The sequence below is a fragment of the Chrysemys picta genome, unplaced genomic scaffold, assembly GCF_011386835.1.
Source record: "Chrysemys picta bellii isolate R12L10 unplaced genomic scaffold, ASM1138683v2 scaf338, whole genome shotgun sequence".
NCBI lineage: Eukaryota > Metazoa > Chordata > Testudines > Emydidae > Chrysemys > Chrysemys picta.
This window is the reverse complement of record NW_027053045.1, coordinates 30,772-52,109: the sequence shown is the minus strand read 5'-3', so window position 1 is coordinate 52,109 and position 21,338 is coordinate 30,772. Positions and strand designations below refer to the sequence as shown.

General features: G+C 44.7%; 1 protein-coding gene across 3 annotated transcripts in view; it reads right to left on the bottom strand.

The window, feature by feature from the left end:
- Window positions 1-6,139: 6,139 nt before the first annotated feature.
- The window catches only part of LOC135978611 (interferon-induced very large GTPase 1-like), a 42,909-nt gene continuing 27,710 nt past the window's right edge, over window positions 6,140-21,338 (bottom strand). For all 3 annotated transcript variants that reach the window (XM_065579487.1, XM_065579488.1, XM_065579489.1), the window contains 4 exons: window positions 21,013-21,112; window positions 15,759-16,063; window positions 14,183-14,305; window positions 6,140-11,003 (listed from right to left, as the gene is read on the bottom strand). In XM_065579487.1, coding sequence (XP_065435559.1) covers window positions 6,280-11,003; window positions 14,183-14,305; window positions 15,759-16,063; window positions 21,013-21,112 — 5,252 coding nt within the window. In that variant the 3' untranslated portion in view covers window positions 6,140-6,279. The remainder of the gene's footprint in view (window positions 11,004-14,182; window positions 14,306-15,758; window positions 16,064-21,012; window positions 21,113-21,338) is intronic.

Here is a 21,338-nt window from a genome sequence, read left to right as displayed (position 1 = left end):
CAACGTGGCTCCTGGCTCCCTGGAGCCGTCTTACTGCCCCAGCGCCCCCATCCTCTGAGCTGAGCTGCTCTGAGAGGGTGAGCCTCTCTTCTTGACTGGGTGGATGTTCTTCAAACTGTTATTAACATGAGAGATCGGTGAACTGAGGGTGTCTCTGTGTCTGTGTGTCTCCAGCCTCTGACTCTCCAATACAGAGGAATGTGTGTTTCTGTGCGTGTCTCCTCTCAGTTCAGAGAAGTAACAGAGGGGTAGCCGTGTTAGTCTGAATCTGTAAAAAGCGACAGAGTCCTGTGGCACCTTAAAAACTAACAGAAGTATTGGCTCAGGAAATCAGTGGTGTCATGGAGATAGCTGGGAGTGCTGGTGGCGTAGGGTCTGAGAAGGGTGGTTAGGATGTTGTTTTCTGGGAGTGGTAGATTTCCATTCCATACGGCTAAATGCAGTGCCTTGCATGGTGTCAAGTAACAGAGGGGTAACCATGTTAGTCTGAATCAGTTCAGAGAGGTTCCTTCACATTCGCAGGCCAGGCTGTGTCCGTAGCAGCCAGAGGGATGGGGGTCTGATGGCAGCAGAGGGGGACAGCTCTGTTTCACTGGAGGGGGATGTGGGAGGCTTGCAACCCATGAAACAGAGAGAGAAAAATAGAGGGTTTTTTGTTAAAGGGGCCCCTGCTGTTACCCGAGCATTATGACTGAGACTGTTATGAGGCTAACGAGGGTCCCTGTATCGCTTGGGATCTTGGGTTCATAGTTTGGAAGCATCACATCTCCTGAAATGTTTCCTGACCTCACCCACTATCCTTTCTCCCAGGGTTAAATAAAACAAAAAGGTCCAAGGCAACATTTCAAAATAAATAAGCCACTACAAAAAAAGTCAGTTCAGAAGTTTATTTTGTTTAAATATAAATGGTTTTCTGTTGCGTCTTATGCATGATTACATTAAAACAAGAATACTGATTTCTTAATGCACAATAGGGAGAGTAAATGACAGTCATGCTCTAAATATAACAGTTCAATTGTCTTCAACTGATTCTGATTTTGGGGGAACTCAGTTTAAACACTTAACATACATGCCAATCATTTATCTGTGTTTACAGCCTATTCTAAACTAACTACTTCCTACCATGTAGTACTCAGTTCCTTAATCTGCCCTTGTGTTGAATAAAGAAAGTTTCACTGATGCAACTTACACTATGTCTACACTAGCAGATGTACAGCACCCGGCGTTACAGTGCCCCGCAGTGAGTGCTGCAGGTAAAGCGCTGCTATGTGTTCACACTGCCAGTTGCCAGCACAATGGCATGGCCACACTTGCGCCGCAGGGTGGGGGCGAGCTCAGCACACAGTCCTATGAAAGTGGCTTTCCTCATCCAAAAGTTCTGCAGCCACTGCTCGTCATCCCAGACTTGCATGACGATGTGCTCCCACCACTCAATGCTTGTTTCCTGAGCCCAAAAGCAGCGTCCCACTGTGGTCAGCACCTCCGTGAATACCACAAGCAATCCTGTGTGGTGTGTGTTATGCATGTTGACATCGTCGTCAGACTCCTCATTCTCACTTTGTAGTTTAAGGAGTAACTGGACTGCCAGTCGTGATGTGCTAGTGAGACCCGTCCGCATATTCCTCAACAGTTCAGGATTCATTCCCACAGACTGAAGAGGCAGACAGCGCACAGTACAAAAACCGTTGAAAGATGGCACCAAATGTGGACGGAAGCAAAGGGACTGCTGGGATGTGAAGTGATGCATGATGGGGCATTGGGACAGAACCCAGGATGCCCCGTGACCCTCCCTCCCCCTTCCCACCAGCCTCAGAGGCAGAAAGGGAAGAGGTGCCCTGTGGAATACCTGCCCAGAGTGCACCGCTCTGAATGCCACTGCAAGTGCCACAAGTAGGGTGACCAAATGTCCCAATTTTATAGGGACAGTCCCGATTTTGGGGTCTTTTTCTTATATAGGCTCCTATTACCCCCCCCACACACACACACACATCCCTACCCCCTGTCCTGATTTTTCACATTTGCTGTCTGGTCACCCTAGCCGCAAGTGTGGTCATGCTATTGCGCTGACAGTTGACAGCGTGAACACACACAGTGGTTTCCCTGCAGCGCTCTCTAAGTGGTGCTGTAACTGCCTGCGCTGTACATCTGCAGTGTAGACAAAGCCTTTTGTTGCTTCCTCTTTTCTCCAAGGGGATGGTCATGTACCAGTGGCCTGAGCTGGCTCAGCTGTGTTGCCACTCAGTGGAGGGAGGGAGCCATAGCTCTGATCCTTCCTTGTTCGTTCCATACCCACCATGTGAGCAGGGGCATAGCCGGGGGGCAGTGCCTGTCTACTCCCACATGCCTGGGCCCAGGATTCACAGAGCCTGTTCAGGAGCGTAAGAGGAGAGAATCTTTTTCTTCCTCATTCTCCTGAGTCACGATCTAGCCCCCTAGGATGCATCACTTGTAAGCCGCTGTCCTTAAGATCATCAATATGAATAGAATGAATACATGCAATCCACAGAGTTTACACTAGGACATACAAAATAAGTACAGTTAATAGTTGATTGGCTTAGCTGCTTGCATATGTTGCATGCTGAATAAAATAAAGCAGAGAGCAAAATACTGGTTGTTGTTTCTTTTCTTCATCTCAGTGAGGTTTTTGTGGTATGAGGATATCCCACAATTCACTGAACCAGTGGATATTGGGGTTTCAAAGCACAGTTTCTTTGGGGGCAGGGTGTTCATATTTTTGTCCCTTCTTTTTCATGTTTATCTTGGAGTTTTTCTGCTTCACTTGAAGGGAGATAGAAGCTGAGACGGCATCCTCCTTGCCATCAAACAGCTTGAAAATTCCCAGTGCAGGAGCCAGTCAGAGCACAGAGGTTGTAACAGCCATTCAGAATAAAGAGATTTTGCATATGCATTGTGTGGTAAAGAAATAACATACAGTGATTATGTACATCTCTGCACGCTGGTCAGATAAGGATCATTATTAGCCAGCGCAACACAAAGGAATTTGCATACTGCGTGATCATTGAAAAATATTTATTCAGTGATTACATAAATTGAACATTTTCAACCAATCAAAATTCAAGGAATAGTATAAATTAGAAACCACTCAGTTGTAACCATTCTGCCAGGTGAAGCTGGCAGCAACCAGGGTCGAGTTCAATATCTAGGGGGTTCTTTTCAATAATACAAAACAGAATCGGCTTGAGCCCCAACCAGTATCCTGGGAAAATTACACATCACCCCTGGGTGCCTCTCAGAGGCAATGCTTCCCCTTTCACAAGCACTGAGTCTGAGTGTAGATCAGAAACTTTAAATGAATGGAGGGAAGTCACCCAACATTAATTAGGGAAAATGCCACAAGCAGGATTCATAAACAAAACTGTGAGCAGAACACCCACCCCGGAGTCCGTGGGGCAGTGTCCTCTGCCTCATGTTCTTGAGTTCTACAACCAAAAGTTCCTTTACTGTGCCCCTCTCTGGTCCCTCACCATACCCCACTCATGGTGGTTGTCCTTGGTCAGTGAAGACCAAGGGTTTAGAGGAGCATCTGTGTGAGTTCACTTCCCAGCTGGGGAAGAAGGCACCTTCCTAGCTCTGCCATCTGAGCACTTGCTCTGGCTGGCCACCCCACCAGCCATGGTTCCTCTCCCTTGGCCACCCTGCCAGCCACTCATTCCACTTACTGGTCACCTTCTGCCACCTGCCTCTCTGCTGTGCCCACTGCAGGTCAGTCTCCTGAGGCTCCACCCAGCTCTTAGGGCATGGCTACACTTGCAGATGTAGAGCGCTGAGAGTTAAACCAGCCCTCGGAGAGCACATTAGGGAAAGCGCTGCAGTGTGTCCACACTGTCAGATTCAAATGCACTGGCGTGGCCACATTAGCAGCTCTTGCAACAGCTACAGAGAGCAGTGCATTGTGGTAGTTATCCCAGCATGCAAGTGGCTGCAACATGCTTTTCAAATGGGGTGGGGTGGGGTGTGACAGGGAGTGTGTTGTGTGTATGTCGGGGCAGAGAGAGTGGGTTTTGGGGGGACTGAGAGCATGTCAGCATGCTGTCCTGTAAGTTCAGACAGGAGCAGACCCCCCTCCCCCTGCCTCTCAAGCAGCATTCCACAGTAATGGTTGCTTTGTCTCGGAGCAGATAAGCAGCCGGCTGTCAAGAAACGGAGTTTTCAAAGGGCATATCCGCACTCCTACAGACGATTCCAAACAATGACAAGAGTGGCCACTTGACTTAACGCGATTATGGGAGGCCGATCAGAGTGCAGTAATGCAACACCTTGTTCACACTGACGCTGGGGCGTTTCAGCCGAGATGCACGAAGCATTATGCTTCTGGTGGAGGTGGATTACCAGGAGCGTTCCAGCTGCAGAGTCCAGGTGCTCTACATGCCTTGCCAGTGTGGACGGGTCATGAGTTAGGGCGCCCGGGGCTGCTTTAATGCGCTCTAACTCGCAAGTGTAGCCAAGCCCTTAGTGATTTTCAGCTATTAGGCTGGGCAGAAATGCTGTCCTACCACAAGTGATTGTCAGCTCTTTTGAGCACTTAAAATAACAAAAGGCTCCTAATGGAGCCTATTTAGCTCTCTTGTTTGAACAGTGGGGAGGAACAGGTTAAACCAGACCAGGGACCCTTAGGGAGAGTTCACACCTCCTGGCAGAGATACCTCTCCTCACCCTTCTTACTTTCACAGGGATCAGGCATTCGAGCCCCTGGCTTAATGAGTCCTTTCAGCTGAGGGTGACCCCTCATTTGAGGCAGGTTAAGCACAGTTCTGCTCCCCTTTACTCATGCAATAAATGCAACAACACTGACAACAACATTTCACTACCCCTCCATTCAGTACTAAAGTGATTTGTAACCCAACACTATTCAAATTTGATCACTTTGAGCAACATCTCTATATCTGCTTGATATCTAGGCAGAGTAGGTGAGTTCATGTAAATACAGTTTGCTCCTAAAGTCTCTCCCACTCCCAGCTAGATGGCATGAGAGAACTCATTCAAACCCTGTTTACATAGTTATGTTAGGAAGAAGCTTCCTCTCTAAACATGTTTCTATAAAATTTCCATTAGATGGTTTCTTGCACCTCCCACTGAGACATCTTGTAATGGCCACTGTCAGAGACAGGATGGATCACTGGTTTGATCCAGTACAGCAGGGAGATGAGATACCGAGCTAGATGGCCTTTAGATCTGATCCAATACAGCCAGAAGGTGGGATACCAGGCTATATGGGTTATTGGTCTGATCCAATAAGGCAGAGAGGTGGGGATACCAGGCTATATGGGTTATCGGTCTGATCCAATAAGGCAGAGAGGTGGGGATACCAGGCTATATGGGTTATCGGTCTGATCCAATAAGGCAGAGAGGTGGGGATACCAGGCTAGACGGGTTATCGGTCTGATCCAATAAGGCAGAGAGGTGGGATACCAGGCTAGATGGGTTATTGAAGTGATCCAATAAGGCAGAGAGGTGGGGATACCAGGCTAGACGGGTTATTGGAGTGATCCAATAAGGCAGAGAGGTGGGGATACCAGGCTAGACGGGTTATTGGAGTGATCCAATAAGGCAGAGAGGTGGGATACCAGGCTAGACGGGTTATCGGTCTGATCCAATAAGGCAGAGAGGTGGGGATACCAGGCTAGATGGGTTATTGGAGTGATCCAATGAGGCAGAGAGGTGGGGCTATCAGGCTAGACGGGTTATCGGTCTGATCCAATAAGGCAGAGAGGTGGGGCTACCAGGCTAGACGGGTTATCGGTCTGATCCAATAAGGCAGAGAGGTGGGGATACCAGGCTAGACGGGTTATCGGTCTGATCCAATAAGGCAGAGAGGTGGGGCTATCAGGCTAGACGGGTTATCGGTCTGATCCAATAAGGCAGAGAGGTGGGGCTACCAGGCTAGACGGGTTATCGGTCTGATCCAATAAGGCAGAGAGGTGGGGATACCAGGCTAGACGGGTTATCGGTCTGATCCAATAAGGCAGAGAGGTGGGGATACCAGGCTAGACGGGTTATTGGATCAGACCAATAAGGCAGAGAGGTGGGGATACCAGGCTAGATGGAGACAGGGATACATGGACTATCCGTTTGCTTTGGTATGTCTGCTCCTGTGCAGCAGCCTTGCACTAACTGGAAGATGTGACCTGCCGTTGATTTTTTTGAGTTTTCAATTTTAAAAAGGGCCCAGGCTGTCAGATTGGTTCATATTCCCATTTTTTAAAATTCAGGGGTTTGTTTTGTTGAAGTATATCCTATTCAAAGATACACTTGGGATGTCTATTTTTTCAGATAAAACCCTTGCTTTAGGCCCCGCAGTGCATACTCTTTAGTTATATTTTTCCAATCTCTTGGGAGATCTGCTGCTTTCGCATCATACTTCCTAGCTAACTGGTCATTGAATGATTTGAAAACAAATTTCCAGTAATCAGAAGCATCAATGCTGGGATCAGGCTGAATGCGCCAGTCTGGGTAGTAACGGCGGTAATCTTTGAAAGGATGATATTTTCCTGCTGTGGCTACGGTTTGGAATTCACGATTGGAAACCACGTCAGAGGAGCATATGGAATGCTCAAGCTTTTGTGAATCCCGATCCCTGAAGTTCCCTAATCCTTTGGGTCGATGGACTGATACAAAATGCTCTTTATGGTCAGTGCCTCCTGCTTCACAGGGGGCTTTACAGAACGGACACTGCTTCCCACAGCCAAACACTCGCTTGAAGATCTCATCCTGGGGTTTCACTGACAGGTTGGAGAGTTTGGTCTCAAGTTCCAAACGATTAAACTGGGTTAAGATTTGTTGTTCCAGCTCCAGAAGGAAGGTTCGAATGTTATCAGAAAGCTGCTCAATTTTTGCTGTGCTTTTAAACTGTACTCCAACTAAGCTATTGCTGGAAATGACCAGGTCCTGCTGAAGCTCTTTGCAAAAGTTGTCTAAAAAGGCAGAAACTGTGTTATTGTTTTGATTTATGGAGTTTTTCAGAACTCCTTTGATTGTATTTATTATTCTGGATAGAATCCCTTTCTCCAAATCTCCCAAACTCGCCTTCCCTCCATAGCGATCTATCAGACATTTCTGTATCCAGGATTTGACAAACTTTTCATAGTTACTTATGTATTTCACATAGTTGTCAAAGTTCATCTCTTCCAGCAGCTTCTTTAGCACAGAGAACTGGAAGAAGCTTCGGCTGGCGTATTCAACGGCCTGTTCACTGCTGAGAAAATTGTCAACTATTTCTAGTCCGAGCCTTTTGTTGACATAACCCACCAGGGCAGGTTTGAGACATTGATAACAGAAATCCTTGGCCCTTGTTTGGCTTTCATCCTTTTCCAAATAGAGATCCATAAATATGGAGAAATACTGAGGTTTCAGCTTCTCCAGACGTTGCTGAGGATCGTTTTCTTTGATAAAATCTTCATGCATCTTCTGAAATGCACAAGCTGCTTCCCCCAAAATGTGAAGTTTCAGGTCAACTTCAAAACTAGGGGTAGTGGGAAGTTTCTGAACATCCTCCCGTTTTAACCTCTCATTAACCATATGCAGCAGTTCTCCACAATAGGTTTCATCATAGTCTGTTTTGGATTTAACTTTTTCTTCAATGTATTTCTTGCATTCATTCATTAAAGATAGAGCAAGCTCTTCAGTTTTACGGTGACAGTCCTGTAAGAAGAATTCCACAACTGCTGTGGTCCATTTTAGTTCTAAGTATTCCTTCTTCATTGTGAAAGAATTCATTCCATAACCCAGCAGGCTTTTTGCATGTTGTAGCATCTGATTAACGGCACTCCCTCGATTCTCAAAATCCTTTCTCAGCTGGAGATCCATATCTTGAACAACTTGACGTTTCTGTAAACTACTGAGCTTTAACTCTGACAAGGTTTTTCGCCACATTGTTTCAAATTCTATTTTCAGTTTCTCATTGTCTAGTTTATGTTTTCTGTTCCGGCATTCAGCCAAGAGTCTGTCAACTTTCCCTTCAATTGTCTGTTTGTACCCAGTTTGGATAGTGTCTATCTTGTGCTGTCCTCTTTGGATTCGAATTGCTTCCTCACAGTTACTGATTGAATAACTTTCAAGTTCTCTTTTGAGGCTATTTGCGCTCCTTTTGAAATCTTCTCTGTACTTTTCTATCAGGTTCAAATTTGAAGCTCCACTTTTAAAATACTGTTCTAAATTATCCAAGAGCTTCTTTTCTTCCTCCTGAAGTTTCCCTTGTGCCTCAATTTTTAAACTCATTAAAGGATCACGCTCTAGTTTCTCTGGTGGCTGGTTCTGGATGAAAGTTTCTTTTTCGGATATCCAGATATACATCTTCTTGCGGAAATCCCACTCCCATTCAGAATACTTCATAGACAGCTGGTTATAGGCTTCAGCTACTAGACTGTTTCTAAAGCTAAAGATGAAGTTTTCATGTTTTACAGCTTCCCACAGACTCTTCAGCCATTCAATAAATTCAGGAATGTCTTTGACAGGTCTGTTAAGTGAACGGTTCTTTATGAATTCAAACAGGTATTTCTTTAGCTCACACACACTCTCACTGTATCCAGTGTTTACTGGAGCCATGGGAGGGACTCCATGCCACAGGCCAGGGATGTACCAATTGTGTTTCTCTGGGTTATACTCCATAATATCAGAAAATGCCATTTCCCTGCTTTGTTTTTCCATCCTTGCTGCAGCTTTGGTCATTTCATTCAGCTGCTCCAGTAGATGCTTCCTGTCCCTCATGTTTTGATCATGAGCAGACACATCACTGACGTTCTGATGCACAAACTGGCAGTTTGGCTTTTGTCCTATTTCCTCCATTCTGAGAAAGGCATGGACCACAATTTGCAGAATATCCTTCATTTCTGTGGCATTCTCCATGGCCATGTTAACGATCGTTATGTCACTCAATCCAATCACCAGGGTGGCCAGCTCATTGTCATGTTGATAACTGTCTTCCAGTGCCGTTAGTTCAGGGGCCTTCAGACCTTCAGTGTCTATCACCAGGATGAAATCACAGCCACTTAGCTTCTGAACAACTTCTGTAACTTTAATGAGTGTCATGAAGGCTCCTCGCGTACATCGGCCACTGCTCACTGCAAACTGCAGGCCAAACATGGTGTTGAGGAGGGTGGATTTCCCTGTGCTCTGCACTCCCAGCACGGTTATAACCACCATTCTGGATCTACCCTCCAGTCTGATATTGAGATGAGTTAGAACATCTATTACCCAGTTCATGGGGATGTTGGAGGCATCTCCATCAATCAGCTCCATAGGAAACCCTTCCAGCATCAAGTCAGCTGCTATGGCTGGGAGATGGATGAATTGTCTTTGGCTTTCTGCCATTTTACCTTCTTTAACCATTGAGCATTCAGCCTCATAGAACTGCCCCAACTCTCGCATGAAATGCTCAACGCCAAGGGAACTATCAGCTATTAATTTATCTAGTTTTTCCAGCTGTTTTCGGTCCACTCCTGGAGTTTCACATTTCTTTTTATACTGCTCCCGCATTTTAGAAAGATTTCCTCTGGCAGTGTTATCGAGGCTAAATTTCATCCATTTCAAGAAGTAATGTTTCTCCATTGTAGGCAAGTGTTCTAGTCCATTGATAAACTTAGTCAAACCATTAGTAAGGCCACACTGATTCTGCTGTCTGCGTATCTCTAACCATTTCTGTTTCAGCTCAGATTTATAGTCTTCAGTGGCCATGTCCCCTTGCCTTTTCATTCGACACAGCTCTTTTTCCACTTTAGCCAGGTTTTTCCATGGCTCCCCTTGGAGTCTCAACATTTCTCTTTTGTATTTTGCCACGTCTCTTATTTCTGCAGTGATATCTTCAGCACATTTCCTCGCACACTGACATGCCTGACAGTCCTCATCCACCTGGATTCCTAGGTCACGTGCCATCACAGCCATGGCTTCCAAACTCACTGTCTTGGGAGATGAGTTCATTATGGTTCCTATGGTGGACTGCACCTTTTTCACAAATCCTGCATTATTAGTGGTGCTGTCTTTCACCAGTAGCTGTGATTTGCTCAGCTTCAGCACAGGGGCCAGCTTGTTAAGGAATCCCAGAGTTTCTATGGGTTTCTCATTCTTGTAGTTAAGGATGAAGTAATATTTAGCTGTTGATTCTTTCAGAGATGATAACAGCGCATATTCTGTCTCACTGATGCTCTCAGTAACTATGAACACTGCTGAGGAGGCCTCTGTTAAAAAGCTAAACTGCAGCCACTGCGACTCAATGTTTCCACGCAGATTTGTAACTGCAACAGGTTCTGGGAAAAGATCGGAATTCTCATTTCCACCAGGAAAATACCAGGAAATCTCGACCAGCCCATCTGCGATTTGCCGAAGAACATTCCCAGACTCCATGTCCCGATGGATAAAGAAATTGTGGTGCTGCTGGGAGGGGCTGAGAACATCATTGAGGAGTTTGGATTTGGAAAAGCTGCAGCTCCCCAACCGCACAAAGGAAATGGTTGGTAGTGAAGTGAGCACCAGGCTCTCCTCTCTGAACCCTCTGCTCTCTGCCAGGGAGTGTGGCCTCCACTTCCTCACAATGTCTCTCATGGCCCACAGAAGTAGGATACACTTGTGGATGTCAAGGGCAGGTAGCAGCAGAGGGAGGGCAAATTGGCACATGGACATTTTGGACAGGATCTCCTGCTGCAGGAAACCGTCTGAGTAAAGCAGAACGGCACAGAGAACATCGAGGGGGTGCAGTGAAACTTTTATCTCAGCATCACTAACATAGAAATTGTCATCAATATGCAGCTCTTTATCATCATCAGTCATTTCTTCTTCAGGTGCCTTGTGCCCAATGCTTGTATTTCTGGCTGTCCCATTCACAGCCATGACCTTCCTCAGGAAATGCCACGGTAAATCACTTAATGCCTCTGGAATCCTGTTTTTGATGCCTTCTGGGCAGATCTCCAGGACATCCCTCAGCCTGATCTTCCTGCTTCTGTGCTTCTCCAGGTTTAATCTGGACAGAATATCTTGAAATGCTTTACTTCTTTCTGCAAAAGGAAGTGAAAACAAACTAAATTTTCAGAGTAGAAAATTATAACTTTATATACAGTTTACTAATTCCTTAGACTGGCTGATGTTGTGGGAGTTATGAAAAGAGAATTGTAATTTAAAGAAAAGCAGTACCCAGTAAATGACAGATGCATTACGCATCCTGGGCTCAATTCTTCTCTTATTTATATGGCACAATATAAATAAAGCCAACAGGATTACTTCTGTGCTTACCTCTCATAACTGTTGTTCTTCGAGATGTGTTGTTCACATCTATTACAATTAGGTGTGGGCGTGCTGCGTGCATGGGTGTCGGAAACTTTTCCCCTTAGCAGCTCCCATCAGAAAGGCAGGGGAGCCCCCTAGAGTGGTGCCCTTATGGCGCTGTATATGGTACCCTGCCGGCCCAACCTCCCTTCGGTTCCTTCTTGCCATAGACTCCGACAGAGGGGAAGCAGGGTGGGTATTGTAATGGACGTGAACAACACATCTCGAAGAACAACAGTTATGAGAGGTAAGTAACCATCTTTTCTTCTTTGAGTGATTGCTCACGTCCATTCCAATTAGGTGACTTCCAAGCTTACCACTAGAGGAGGGTAGGAGTCATGGAACGATTGATTGAAGGACAGCTCTGCCGACTGCCACATCATCTCTGGCCTGTTGGTTGACAGCATAGTGAGCTATAAACATGTGCACTGAAGACCAGGTAGCTTCCTTCACCAAGTAATTGCTGAACCAACAAGCGGGGATGCCATTTTAGATTTGGTTTTGGTGAGTAGTGAGAACCTCATAGAAGAAATGGTTGTAGGGGACAACCTTGGTTTGAGAGATCATGAGCTAGTTCAGTTTAAACTAAATGGAAGGATAAACAAAATAGATCTGTGACTAGGGTTCTTGATTTCAAAAGGGCTAACTTAAAAAATTAAGGAAATTAGTTAGGGAAGTGGATTGGACTTGTGGATCTAAAGGTGGAGAGGGCCTGGAATTATTTCAAGTCAAAGTTGCAGAAACTATCAGAAGCCTGCATCCCAAGAAAGGGGAAAAAATTCACAGGCAGGAGTTGTAGACTAAGCTGGATGAGCAAGCATCTCAGAGAGGTGATTAAGAAAAAGCAGAAAGCCTACAAGGAGTGGAAGATGAGAGTGATCAGCAAGGAAAGCTACCTTATTGAGGTCAGAACATGTAGGGATAAAGTGAGAAAGGCCAAAAGCCATGGAGAGTTGGACCTTGCAAAGGGAATTTAAACCAATAGTAAAAGGTTCTATAGCCATATAAATAAGAAGAAAACAAAGAAAGAAAAAGTGGGACTGCTAAACACTGAGGATGGAGTGGAGGTTAAGGATAATCTAGGCATGTCCCAATATCTAAACAAATACTTTGCCTCAGTCTTTAATGAGGCTAATGAGGAGCTTAGGAATAATGGTAGGATGACAAATGGGAATGAGGATATGGAGGTAGATATTACCACATCCAAGGTAGAAGCCAAACTCAAACATCTTAATGGGACTAAATCGGGGGGCCCAGATAATCTTCATCCAAGAATATTAAAGGAACTGTCACATGAAATTGCAAGCCCATTAGCAACAATTTTTAATGAATCTGTAAACTCAGGGGTTGTACCATATGACTGGAGAATTGCTAACATCGTTCCTATCTTTAAGAAACGGTGGGGACGGGGGAGAAAGTGATCCGGTAACTATAGGCCTCTTAGTTTGAGATCTGTAGTATGCAAGGTCTTGGAAAAAATTTTGAAGGAGAAAGTAGTTAAGGACATTGAAGTCAATGGTAATTGGGACAAAATTCAACATGGTTTTACAGAAGGTAGATTGTGCCAAACCAACCTGATCTCCTTCTTTGAGAAGGTAACAGATTTTTTAGACAAAGTAAACAGTGTGCTGCTTGCCTGGAGCTAGAATAAAGGATTGAGACTGAGAGTCTGTCAAGACTCATAGAATCATAGGACTGGAAGAGACCTTGAGAGGTCATCAAGTCCAGTCCCCTGAACTCATGGCAGGACCAGCATCATCTAGAACATCCCTGACAGGTGTTTGTCTAACCTGCTCTTAAAAATCTCCAATGATGGAGATCCCACAACCTCCCTACGCAATTTACTCCAGTGCCTAACCACCCTGACAGTTAGGAAGTTTTTCCTAATGTCCAACCTAAACCTCCCTTGCTGCAATTTAAGTCCAGTGCTTCTTGTCCTAACATCAGAGGTTAAGGAGAACAATTTTTCTCCATCCTCCTTGTAACAGCCTTTCAGGTACTTGAAAATGGTTATCACGTCCTCTCTCAATCTTCTCTTCTCCAGACTAAACAAGCCCAATTCTTCCCTCACAGGTCATGTTTTCTAAACCTTTAATCATTAATCATTTTATCTTTTATTTCTTTTCCCCTTCCTTGTTGTCTTTGCTTTTTCTGTTTTCATTCCGTACCTCCTTTCCTCCCAGTTTTTACGTGCGTTTCCTCCACTTTCTTACCCCACAGCCCATTTCAGACCCCCCTCCCCGAGACCCACTCTCACTCCAACCCCCATCCTTTCCTCCAGCCTCTGACAAACCCATCAGTCACAATCCTCATCATTTCATCCAGCCCCTCAGTCATCCATTCTCAAGGAAAAGGGAGGTAACTAGCAGTGGGAAAGAGAGGAAAAGGCACTTTTCTCTCCGTCCTCCTTACTACACTGCTGGCCAACAACCTTCCCAACAAGTGTCTCCTTTCTTCCCTGTACAGATGCCCCATATTTTCACTTGAAATATGTGGTTGGCCCAAATGGGGGGAGGGAAAGGAGGTGGGGGGAGAGTAGGTGTGGGGCAGAGGGAAACAGGAGGAGATGTTTAGGGGCTATAACGCCACCATTTCTTTTGGGCAGTAGCTGCCACTGGTCCCAACGCTTTGCCACTGGCCTTCATGGGAACACGGATCAACTACAAGTTGTGGCTCAAAGCATCCCACTGACCAATACAGACCAAAGTTTAAGCAAAGGAGCCCCTGTGTTTCTGCCTCTAAGCCACTGACTGGGTTTCCATGGCATCCCTGTTTGAATCTGAGCAAATTTGTGTGCAGAATACCAAGAGAATTCTTCACTCTCACAAGCACCATTCACACCTGGCAGCACCAAGCTCTTCTAAAGGTGTTAACTCCCACTACAGAAGAAAAGGTGATCAGAGGAAATTACCTTTGGAAAGGTCTGTCTCCTCTGGCTTTTTGTCTTGTTGAATATCTAATTCCAGTTCTGGATTTACGACACCTTTTTCCCCCAGCTCTGGGGCTTGCAGAGTCTGAGATTCCTGATTTAATCCTTCCAGCAAGAAAACAAGAGGAGAAAAGTTATTTAGTGTCTAATTCTCTTCAATCCCCAGTTTTCTGTGTGTATTTTATTTCATTCACTGCTCCTGCCTCTGCATTTCATTACATAGTTTCTATTTTATAATAGAAGATCTACTTATCCAATACATTGATATGAAGCTTTGGATAAAAAATGCAATGGATTCAGTAGCATTCTGACCTCTTCTAAGGGAGATCAGGGGTTAATTCTTAGTCACTTTCCTTTCTGATCAGAGCCCCAGAGGGGAGCTGTGCACCTACTTATGGTTCTTGCTCCTCACTGTAGTCTATCCCTGTTCTGCAACCAGTTCCCAATAAACTACACAATGTTTATAAATATTGTCTTTGATTTCCATTGCTGTATCAGGTTACATAATCTTGGTGGGTCTGGCACCCTCAAACCATTCTAGCTAGAATCCAAAGAGATTCTTTGGGGGCATTGTGGCTTAGTTGGTGCCCCTGCCACAAAAACTGGGGGAAACAGACATGTAAAAATGTGACACACTATTGGTCTTCAATTGGCTTCACTTTTGGGTCCATCTCTAGCTCTCTTTCATTTTTGGAGGATTTTGCTTGTCCAGCCCCATGGCAAAAATACTAGATTCTGGGGCACCTTGGAAAAATGCCAGATTCCAAGGAGCTGGAATCAGGAAGTCTTTTGGGCTCATCTGGGCAAGTTCACATTTCTCAGTGCTATTGTTTCAGGCAGATGTCACTGCAACAGTTACACTCACTTGTACTTCATGCTATCAAGATTATCTCTGCAATCAAAAATGCTAGAAACATTTTTTTTAAATGAACAAGTTCAGTTTCTGGATCAAAATTCTGTAGCAAAGGGTGAATTCTGTGACTGTAGAATCATGGCATACACAGGGCACTGGATATAAGCAAGGGAAGTTTGCCTTCTGTCCCTAACCATAACTACTGGATTCTCTGGTGACCTCCTGTGGGTGTGGACATCTCTACACCCATCCATAGTTTGATGGATACATAGATCCTGTGGTTAGATACAGTGTCACATTTCAAAAAGTTTGTTCTATGAAAGATTCTACAGGTTTGAGAGTTATCCCTTACACATAAAGGGCCTCATCCAAAGCACACTGAAGACAATGGAGATTTACTGATGTTGACCATCTGAAGATCTTTTTGTGTATATTTATATTCTATTGGTAAATTTCTATCAAAGGTTTTGTAGAATACACCACTATATCATAATTTTACACAGGAGCAAAGAAGTCATACAATAGCTGCCTGTGAACTGTATGTTTCAATTTCATCATTTTCATGCATTTGAATTCTCAGCCATAACTTTGCATTAACATAGGCTCCACCATTAATCATGTATCTATTTGAAAATTAGCCTTTGATCGATGTTGCGTGTATTAATTTTTTTCGTTCTGAAAGACAAAACAAAAACAACAACCTACCACACTGAGGATGTTGTAAATCCTGATTTGTGCCCGGAAACATGGTTTCTAAACACTCCAGGAATTGCTGACAGGCCAGTGCTCCCTTTCTCTGGATTTGAATTAACAATTTTCTAATTTTCGCCTCTGTATCCGATATTGTGTTCATATTGTCATAGTCCTCGTCTGTGATGAGGGACTGAGCAAGTGACTCATCCAAGACACCACCTGGGTCATTTTGAATAATTTTAATCAGTTTACGTCGCTCTTTGCACATAATCTTCAAGGATTTCTCATCAGCGACCACTGTTACTGAATCGGGGGATCTGTAATAATGAAAAAATACAATGCTTTTTAGACAAGGAGCAAGAAATCATTTGTGAAGGTGACAGAATTAGATTCAGGTTAGTGAATAATCTGGGATTCTGCCTTCCTCAGTATCAGTTTAGGGTAGGCCTATACAGCAGTCAGTGGTGTGGCTGCAGCACTTGTAGACATATGTGAACTTTTTTTCCTCTAGTTCAATCAAATGTCAATAGCAGTGAAGCCATAGCAGCATAGATTAGCTTTTTGAGTATGTATCTAAGGTCCCAGACTGCCGTCCATACTGCCAAGGCTTCGCTGCTATTCTTATTTGAGCTAGCTAGATCAAAGCTAGCTCACATATGTCTACATATTCACTTATTTATATATACACACACACACATACAATTTATCTATTCTAGGCCTTGATGCAGGGTAGGGACTCTGGGGCTCCCTTTCCCTCTTCTTAGTACTTCCAACTGGTAGGTGCACTTCATACACCCTCTGAGCTACCACCCTTCCTTCTGCCCCTGGTCCCTTGAGTCCTACCAGGGCCAAGGAGGGGCCAGGAGGAGAGAGGAGCTGGTCACTATGAGGGAGGAAGGTGTGCCCAGGAAGCTACTCACACTTCCACCAGATGCCACTCAATCCTGCCCCACTCTTACTACCACTACTTCAACCAAAAACAAGGGAAATTCACTGCTAAAACACTTCATGAACACAGCTCTACCTTTCCCTTGCACTGCCTTGCACCCCTCCAGATGGTGGAGGATGAATAAACATAAATCAGGCTACACAGAGTTAAGGTAATGTCTCCCACACTATATCCCCTCACAGCCTTAACGCTGCTTCCTTTGAATGATGCCCAGAAAAATCCCTCTGAGAGAGCAGAGGATTGTCTCCTTCCCAAGCATGTAGAGGATGGCGGATAAAGTGAAGAAGAGTAGTATGGAGGAAATGTTTAGGCCCTGGCTTTGACCAAAATAAAGGTCAAGTTTAGCCCAGGCCTAGCTAAAACAAGCTAGTTAGCCCAAAAATTGTCTTGTGGACAGATTTAAAGAGAGAAGCTTCTAATTAATAATACTGACAAATGGATTTCTGTTTGTTTTCTAAAGTGCTTGGTAGGTATGTTTCTTGGTTTTCCTTTTGGTCAGTCTGAGGCTGGCCTATGATACAAGAAGGGAGGGAAGGCCTTCTAGCTGAGACTCATCATGGAATAAGTAAAAAGAAGGGAATGAGGGTAATTTTAAAGCAGCTGGGTCTTGATAAGGAGAAGCAGAATTCTTCTTCAGAATGAACTGGACAGAATGTGGTTTAATGGAGATAAGGACAAGAAAATATCAAGAACCCTGCTAGAGAGGGGGGGATATTATTTTAACTTTGACCTACCCAAACTGGGGACTAATATGGTTGCTTTTCTCCACTGGAGAAAAGGGAATGTTTTGTCTGTGAAGCCAGGTACCGACTCTGTGAATTTCACTGCCTTTGGTTTAATATCCTCAAGTTAGAGAAGCTGTTTGTTTTGCATCCATTGCAAAGGACACCAAAGGAGTTTTCAGATAGGTGTCAATTTTGTATGTGTATACACTGAAATAAGGAATAAATATTAGATATTTTATATAAAATATACAGGATGGATAGGGAGTTAGTGGGGGTTGGCAACGTCTAAACCAGGGATCGGCAACCTTTGGCACGCGGCTTGCCAGGGTAAGCACCCTGGCGGGCCAGGCCGGTTTGTTTACCTGCCGCATCCGCAGGTTCGGGCGATCACGGCTCCAGGCCAATGGGGGCTGCAGGAAACGGCGCGGGACAAGGGATTTGCTGGCTGCCGCTTCCCGCAGCCCCCATTGACCTGGAGCGGCGAACCACGGCCAGTGGGAGCCGCGATCGGCCGAACCTGCATACGTGGCAGGTAAACAAACCAGCCCGGCCTGCCAGAGTAGCTTACCCTGGAGAGCCGTGTGCCAAAGGTTGCCGATCCCTGATCTAAACAATATAGTGTGAATCAAACATTTTACAAGCAAATTCATAGATTCATAGATTCTAGGACTGGAAGGGACCACAATTAAAAATGTGTTTTCCATAAATATTTTAATATTGTCTTAAAATTAATTTTACTCAAGACTTCTTGAATAAATGTTAACAGAAAAAATCATGCAGAAGGGCTGCAAATACAGCTGAATCAATATTACTTCTATTTCCTCACCTCTAACCAAGATTTGACATGGATACAACAATTTTCCAATGTGTGCTCTATGTAATATTATTTGATGTTTATGTGACTTTAAAAGAAGAAAGTTACAAAATTTAAAAGAATTATATGAAACATCAGTTTACTAATCAAGAACATTCACTAAGACCTGGACACCCTTACTCGCACTGAGTAGCACTTGACTCTATGAGCTGCCCCATTGAAATCCATCAGACTATATAAGAGGCAAGGCACTACTCAAAGTAATAAAGGGGGCAGAATCTGTTCCTAAAGTCAGAAATCTCACCAAGGTTAATTTTAGGAGGGATGCAACAGGGGAAGGAGCCTGCCATGCAAAGAACATAAGAACGGCCATACTGGGTCAAACCAAAGGTCCATATAGCCCAGTGTCCTGTGTTCTGACAGTGGCCAGTGCCAGGTGCCCCAGAGGGAATGAACAGAACAGGTAATCATCAAGTGATCCATCCCCTGTCGCTCATTCCCAGCTTCTGGCAAACAGAGGCTAGGGACGCCATTCCTGCCCATCCTGGCTAATAGCCATTGATGGACCTATCCTCCATGAATTTATCTAGTTCTTTTTTTAACCCTTTTATAGTCTTTGCCCTCATAACATCCTCTGGCAAGGTGTTCCACAGGTTGCCTTTGTGTTGTGTGAAGAAATACTTCCTTTTATTTGTTTTAAACTTGCTGCCTATTCATTTCATTTGGTGACCCCAAGTTCTTGTGTTATGTGAAGTAGTAAACAACTCTTCCTTATCTACTTTCTCTACACCAATCATGATTTTATAGACCTCAATCATATCTCCCCTTAGCTGTCTCTTTTCCAAGCTGAAAAATCCCAGTCTTATTAACCTCTCCTCATACGAAAGCTGTTCCACCTCCCTAATAATTTTTGTTGCCCTTTCCTGAACCTTTTCCAATTCCAATATATATTTTTTGAGATGGGGCAACCACTTCTGCACACAGTATTCAAGATGTGGGCGTACCATGGATTTATTGGCAACATATTATCTCTCTCTTTCTTAATTATTCCCAACATTCTGTTTGCTTTTTTGACTGACTCTGTACATTGAGTGGATGTTTTCAGAGAACTATCCACAATGACTCCAAGGTCTCTTTCTTGAGTGGTAACAGCTAATTTAGACCCCATCATTTTATACGTATAGCTCCTAAACCCTACAGGAGTGGGGCTCTGCTTTATCTCCTTTATCATAGGAGCCGTGGATGCCGGTTGCTTTCTTCTGCAGGCCTACTTCTGTGCTTCTCTCACCTCTATCCTAGCCCATCACAGTCCAGAGAGTCTCTTCTATTTGGAACTCATAAGCTGCTCAACTACAATGCAAATACAAAACACAAACGCCTTATCTTTTTAATCTTTGCTGCACTGTTAGAATAGTTTCAGTAAAAGTGAAGGTGCTGAATGATTTTGTAACCAATGAACATTGCTGCAGAATTCTGTGTCTCCTAGAACTCCATGCAGCTCTGCTGGTACCACAGACCTTAGGTCAAATGTGCTACGCAGTACAAGCAGGAAAGGGATCTCCTATCAGACTGGTAAACAATTTGGGACCTCAGCATTATTCACCCCAGGGAGGTACCGAATAGAATCTGCTGCCTTGCCACAAGAAACAAACCAAGAGTTTTTCTTGTATATAGCAATAATAGTGACAGTATCATAGCACTGACACTTTAGTGCTATCTGAGGAGACACTTTCATTCTAGTCACCCTGGCCTAATTTGCTTAGGCATCTAAATCCCAGACTGAGGCTACACGGCGACCCACAAAACTCCTGCCACATCCTGTAGGCACCTAAACTCACTCAGTACCTACATTTTTGTAGTAAAAAGTTCCCTGGGCACCTGTGTTTCTGCCCCTGGGTATGTATGCTACTGCCTCCCTCTGTGCATTCAGACACCAGTCTCCTGCCTAAGCCCCAGAGCAATTCACGGAAGGAGTGAGACAGGTATTTGGCCGCCTCACTCGCTCAGGGGACCTGATCTGGTAGGTGTGCTCAGAGGCAGCCTATTGGATAGGGCCCCTCAGGTGAGTTCACACAACACAGCCTTTGGGGGAGGGGCAGAAGACCTCCTTTATCACTTTTTGCCCAGTGGCTGGGGTACTCACCTGGGACGTGGGAGACCTCCAATTCAAGTCCCCCCCATACCTCATGAGGAGAGAGGACTTCCACAGGGGTCTCCCACTGCTCAGATGAGTGCTCCAACCACTCCACTGTGGGATGTTCTGATGTGGAGAATCTGTCAGTCTCTCCTGTTGAATCCATTCTACTGTTCATTATATAATTAGTCATTTGGGCTAGAGAGTAAGCGAGTGGGAGAATGATTCTGTAGCCTGGTGGTTGGAGCATTCACCAGGGAGGTGGGAGACCCCAGCTCCTGTTCTAATGAGGGTTCATAGCTGAGACTCATGAATAGTAGAGATGGGCACCTCCCTACAACCTGCTCTTAGGCAGCAATTTCTGGAGAGGGGTGGAGCTTAGCACACATCCCTCTCATGAGCATATCCCATTGGCTAGCTGTAAGTGCTCCCCACCTAGTGTGCTGGCTTTTGTGACTCATAGTCTAAGGTGCCCATCTCTCCCCATTCCTGTACAGGGGGCCTGGCGCCTAACCCAGACTCTGTGAATAACAGTGGATTCCAATGATTTTCTTGGTGTCTAAAAGTTAGGCATCGCAAAGCATTACACCTTTGTGAATCTAGCCCCCTCTTTTCAGACACATGTAAACTAACAGAGTAATTACCTTGTAGCTGAGCTTGTAAGTGTCGCACTGCTGCCCAGCTCTCCCGTCACTTCCTCTTCCATCGGCCTCGCTGCTGAGGTCTCACCAGTTGGTGCAGACACTGTGAGATAAAAGAGAACCATCAAAAAAATCCATATGGGAGCAAACATGGAAGGCAAGAAATTAAAATTCCCCAGACAAAAGGCCTTGCTAAACTGGAGTGAAGTTTGAAAATCCTCATTAGTAATCTGAGTGTTAAAGGCCTTGCAAGAACATTGGAATTAACAGAGAAAATGTCGGAAAGCTAAACAAGTCAGAACGGAGATTATAAAAATGTTACAGTTTTG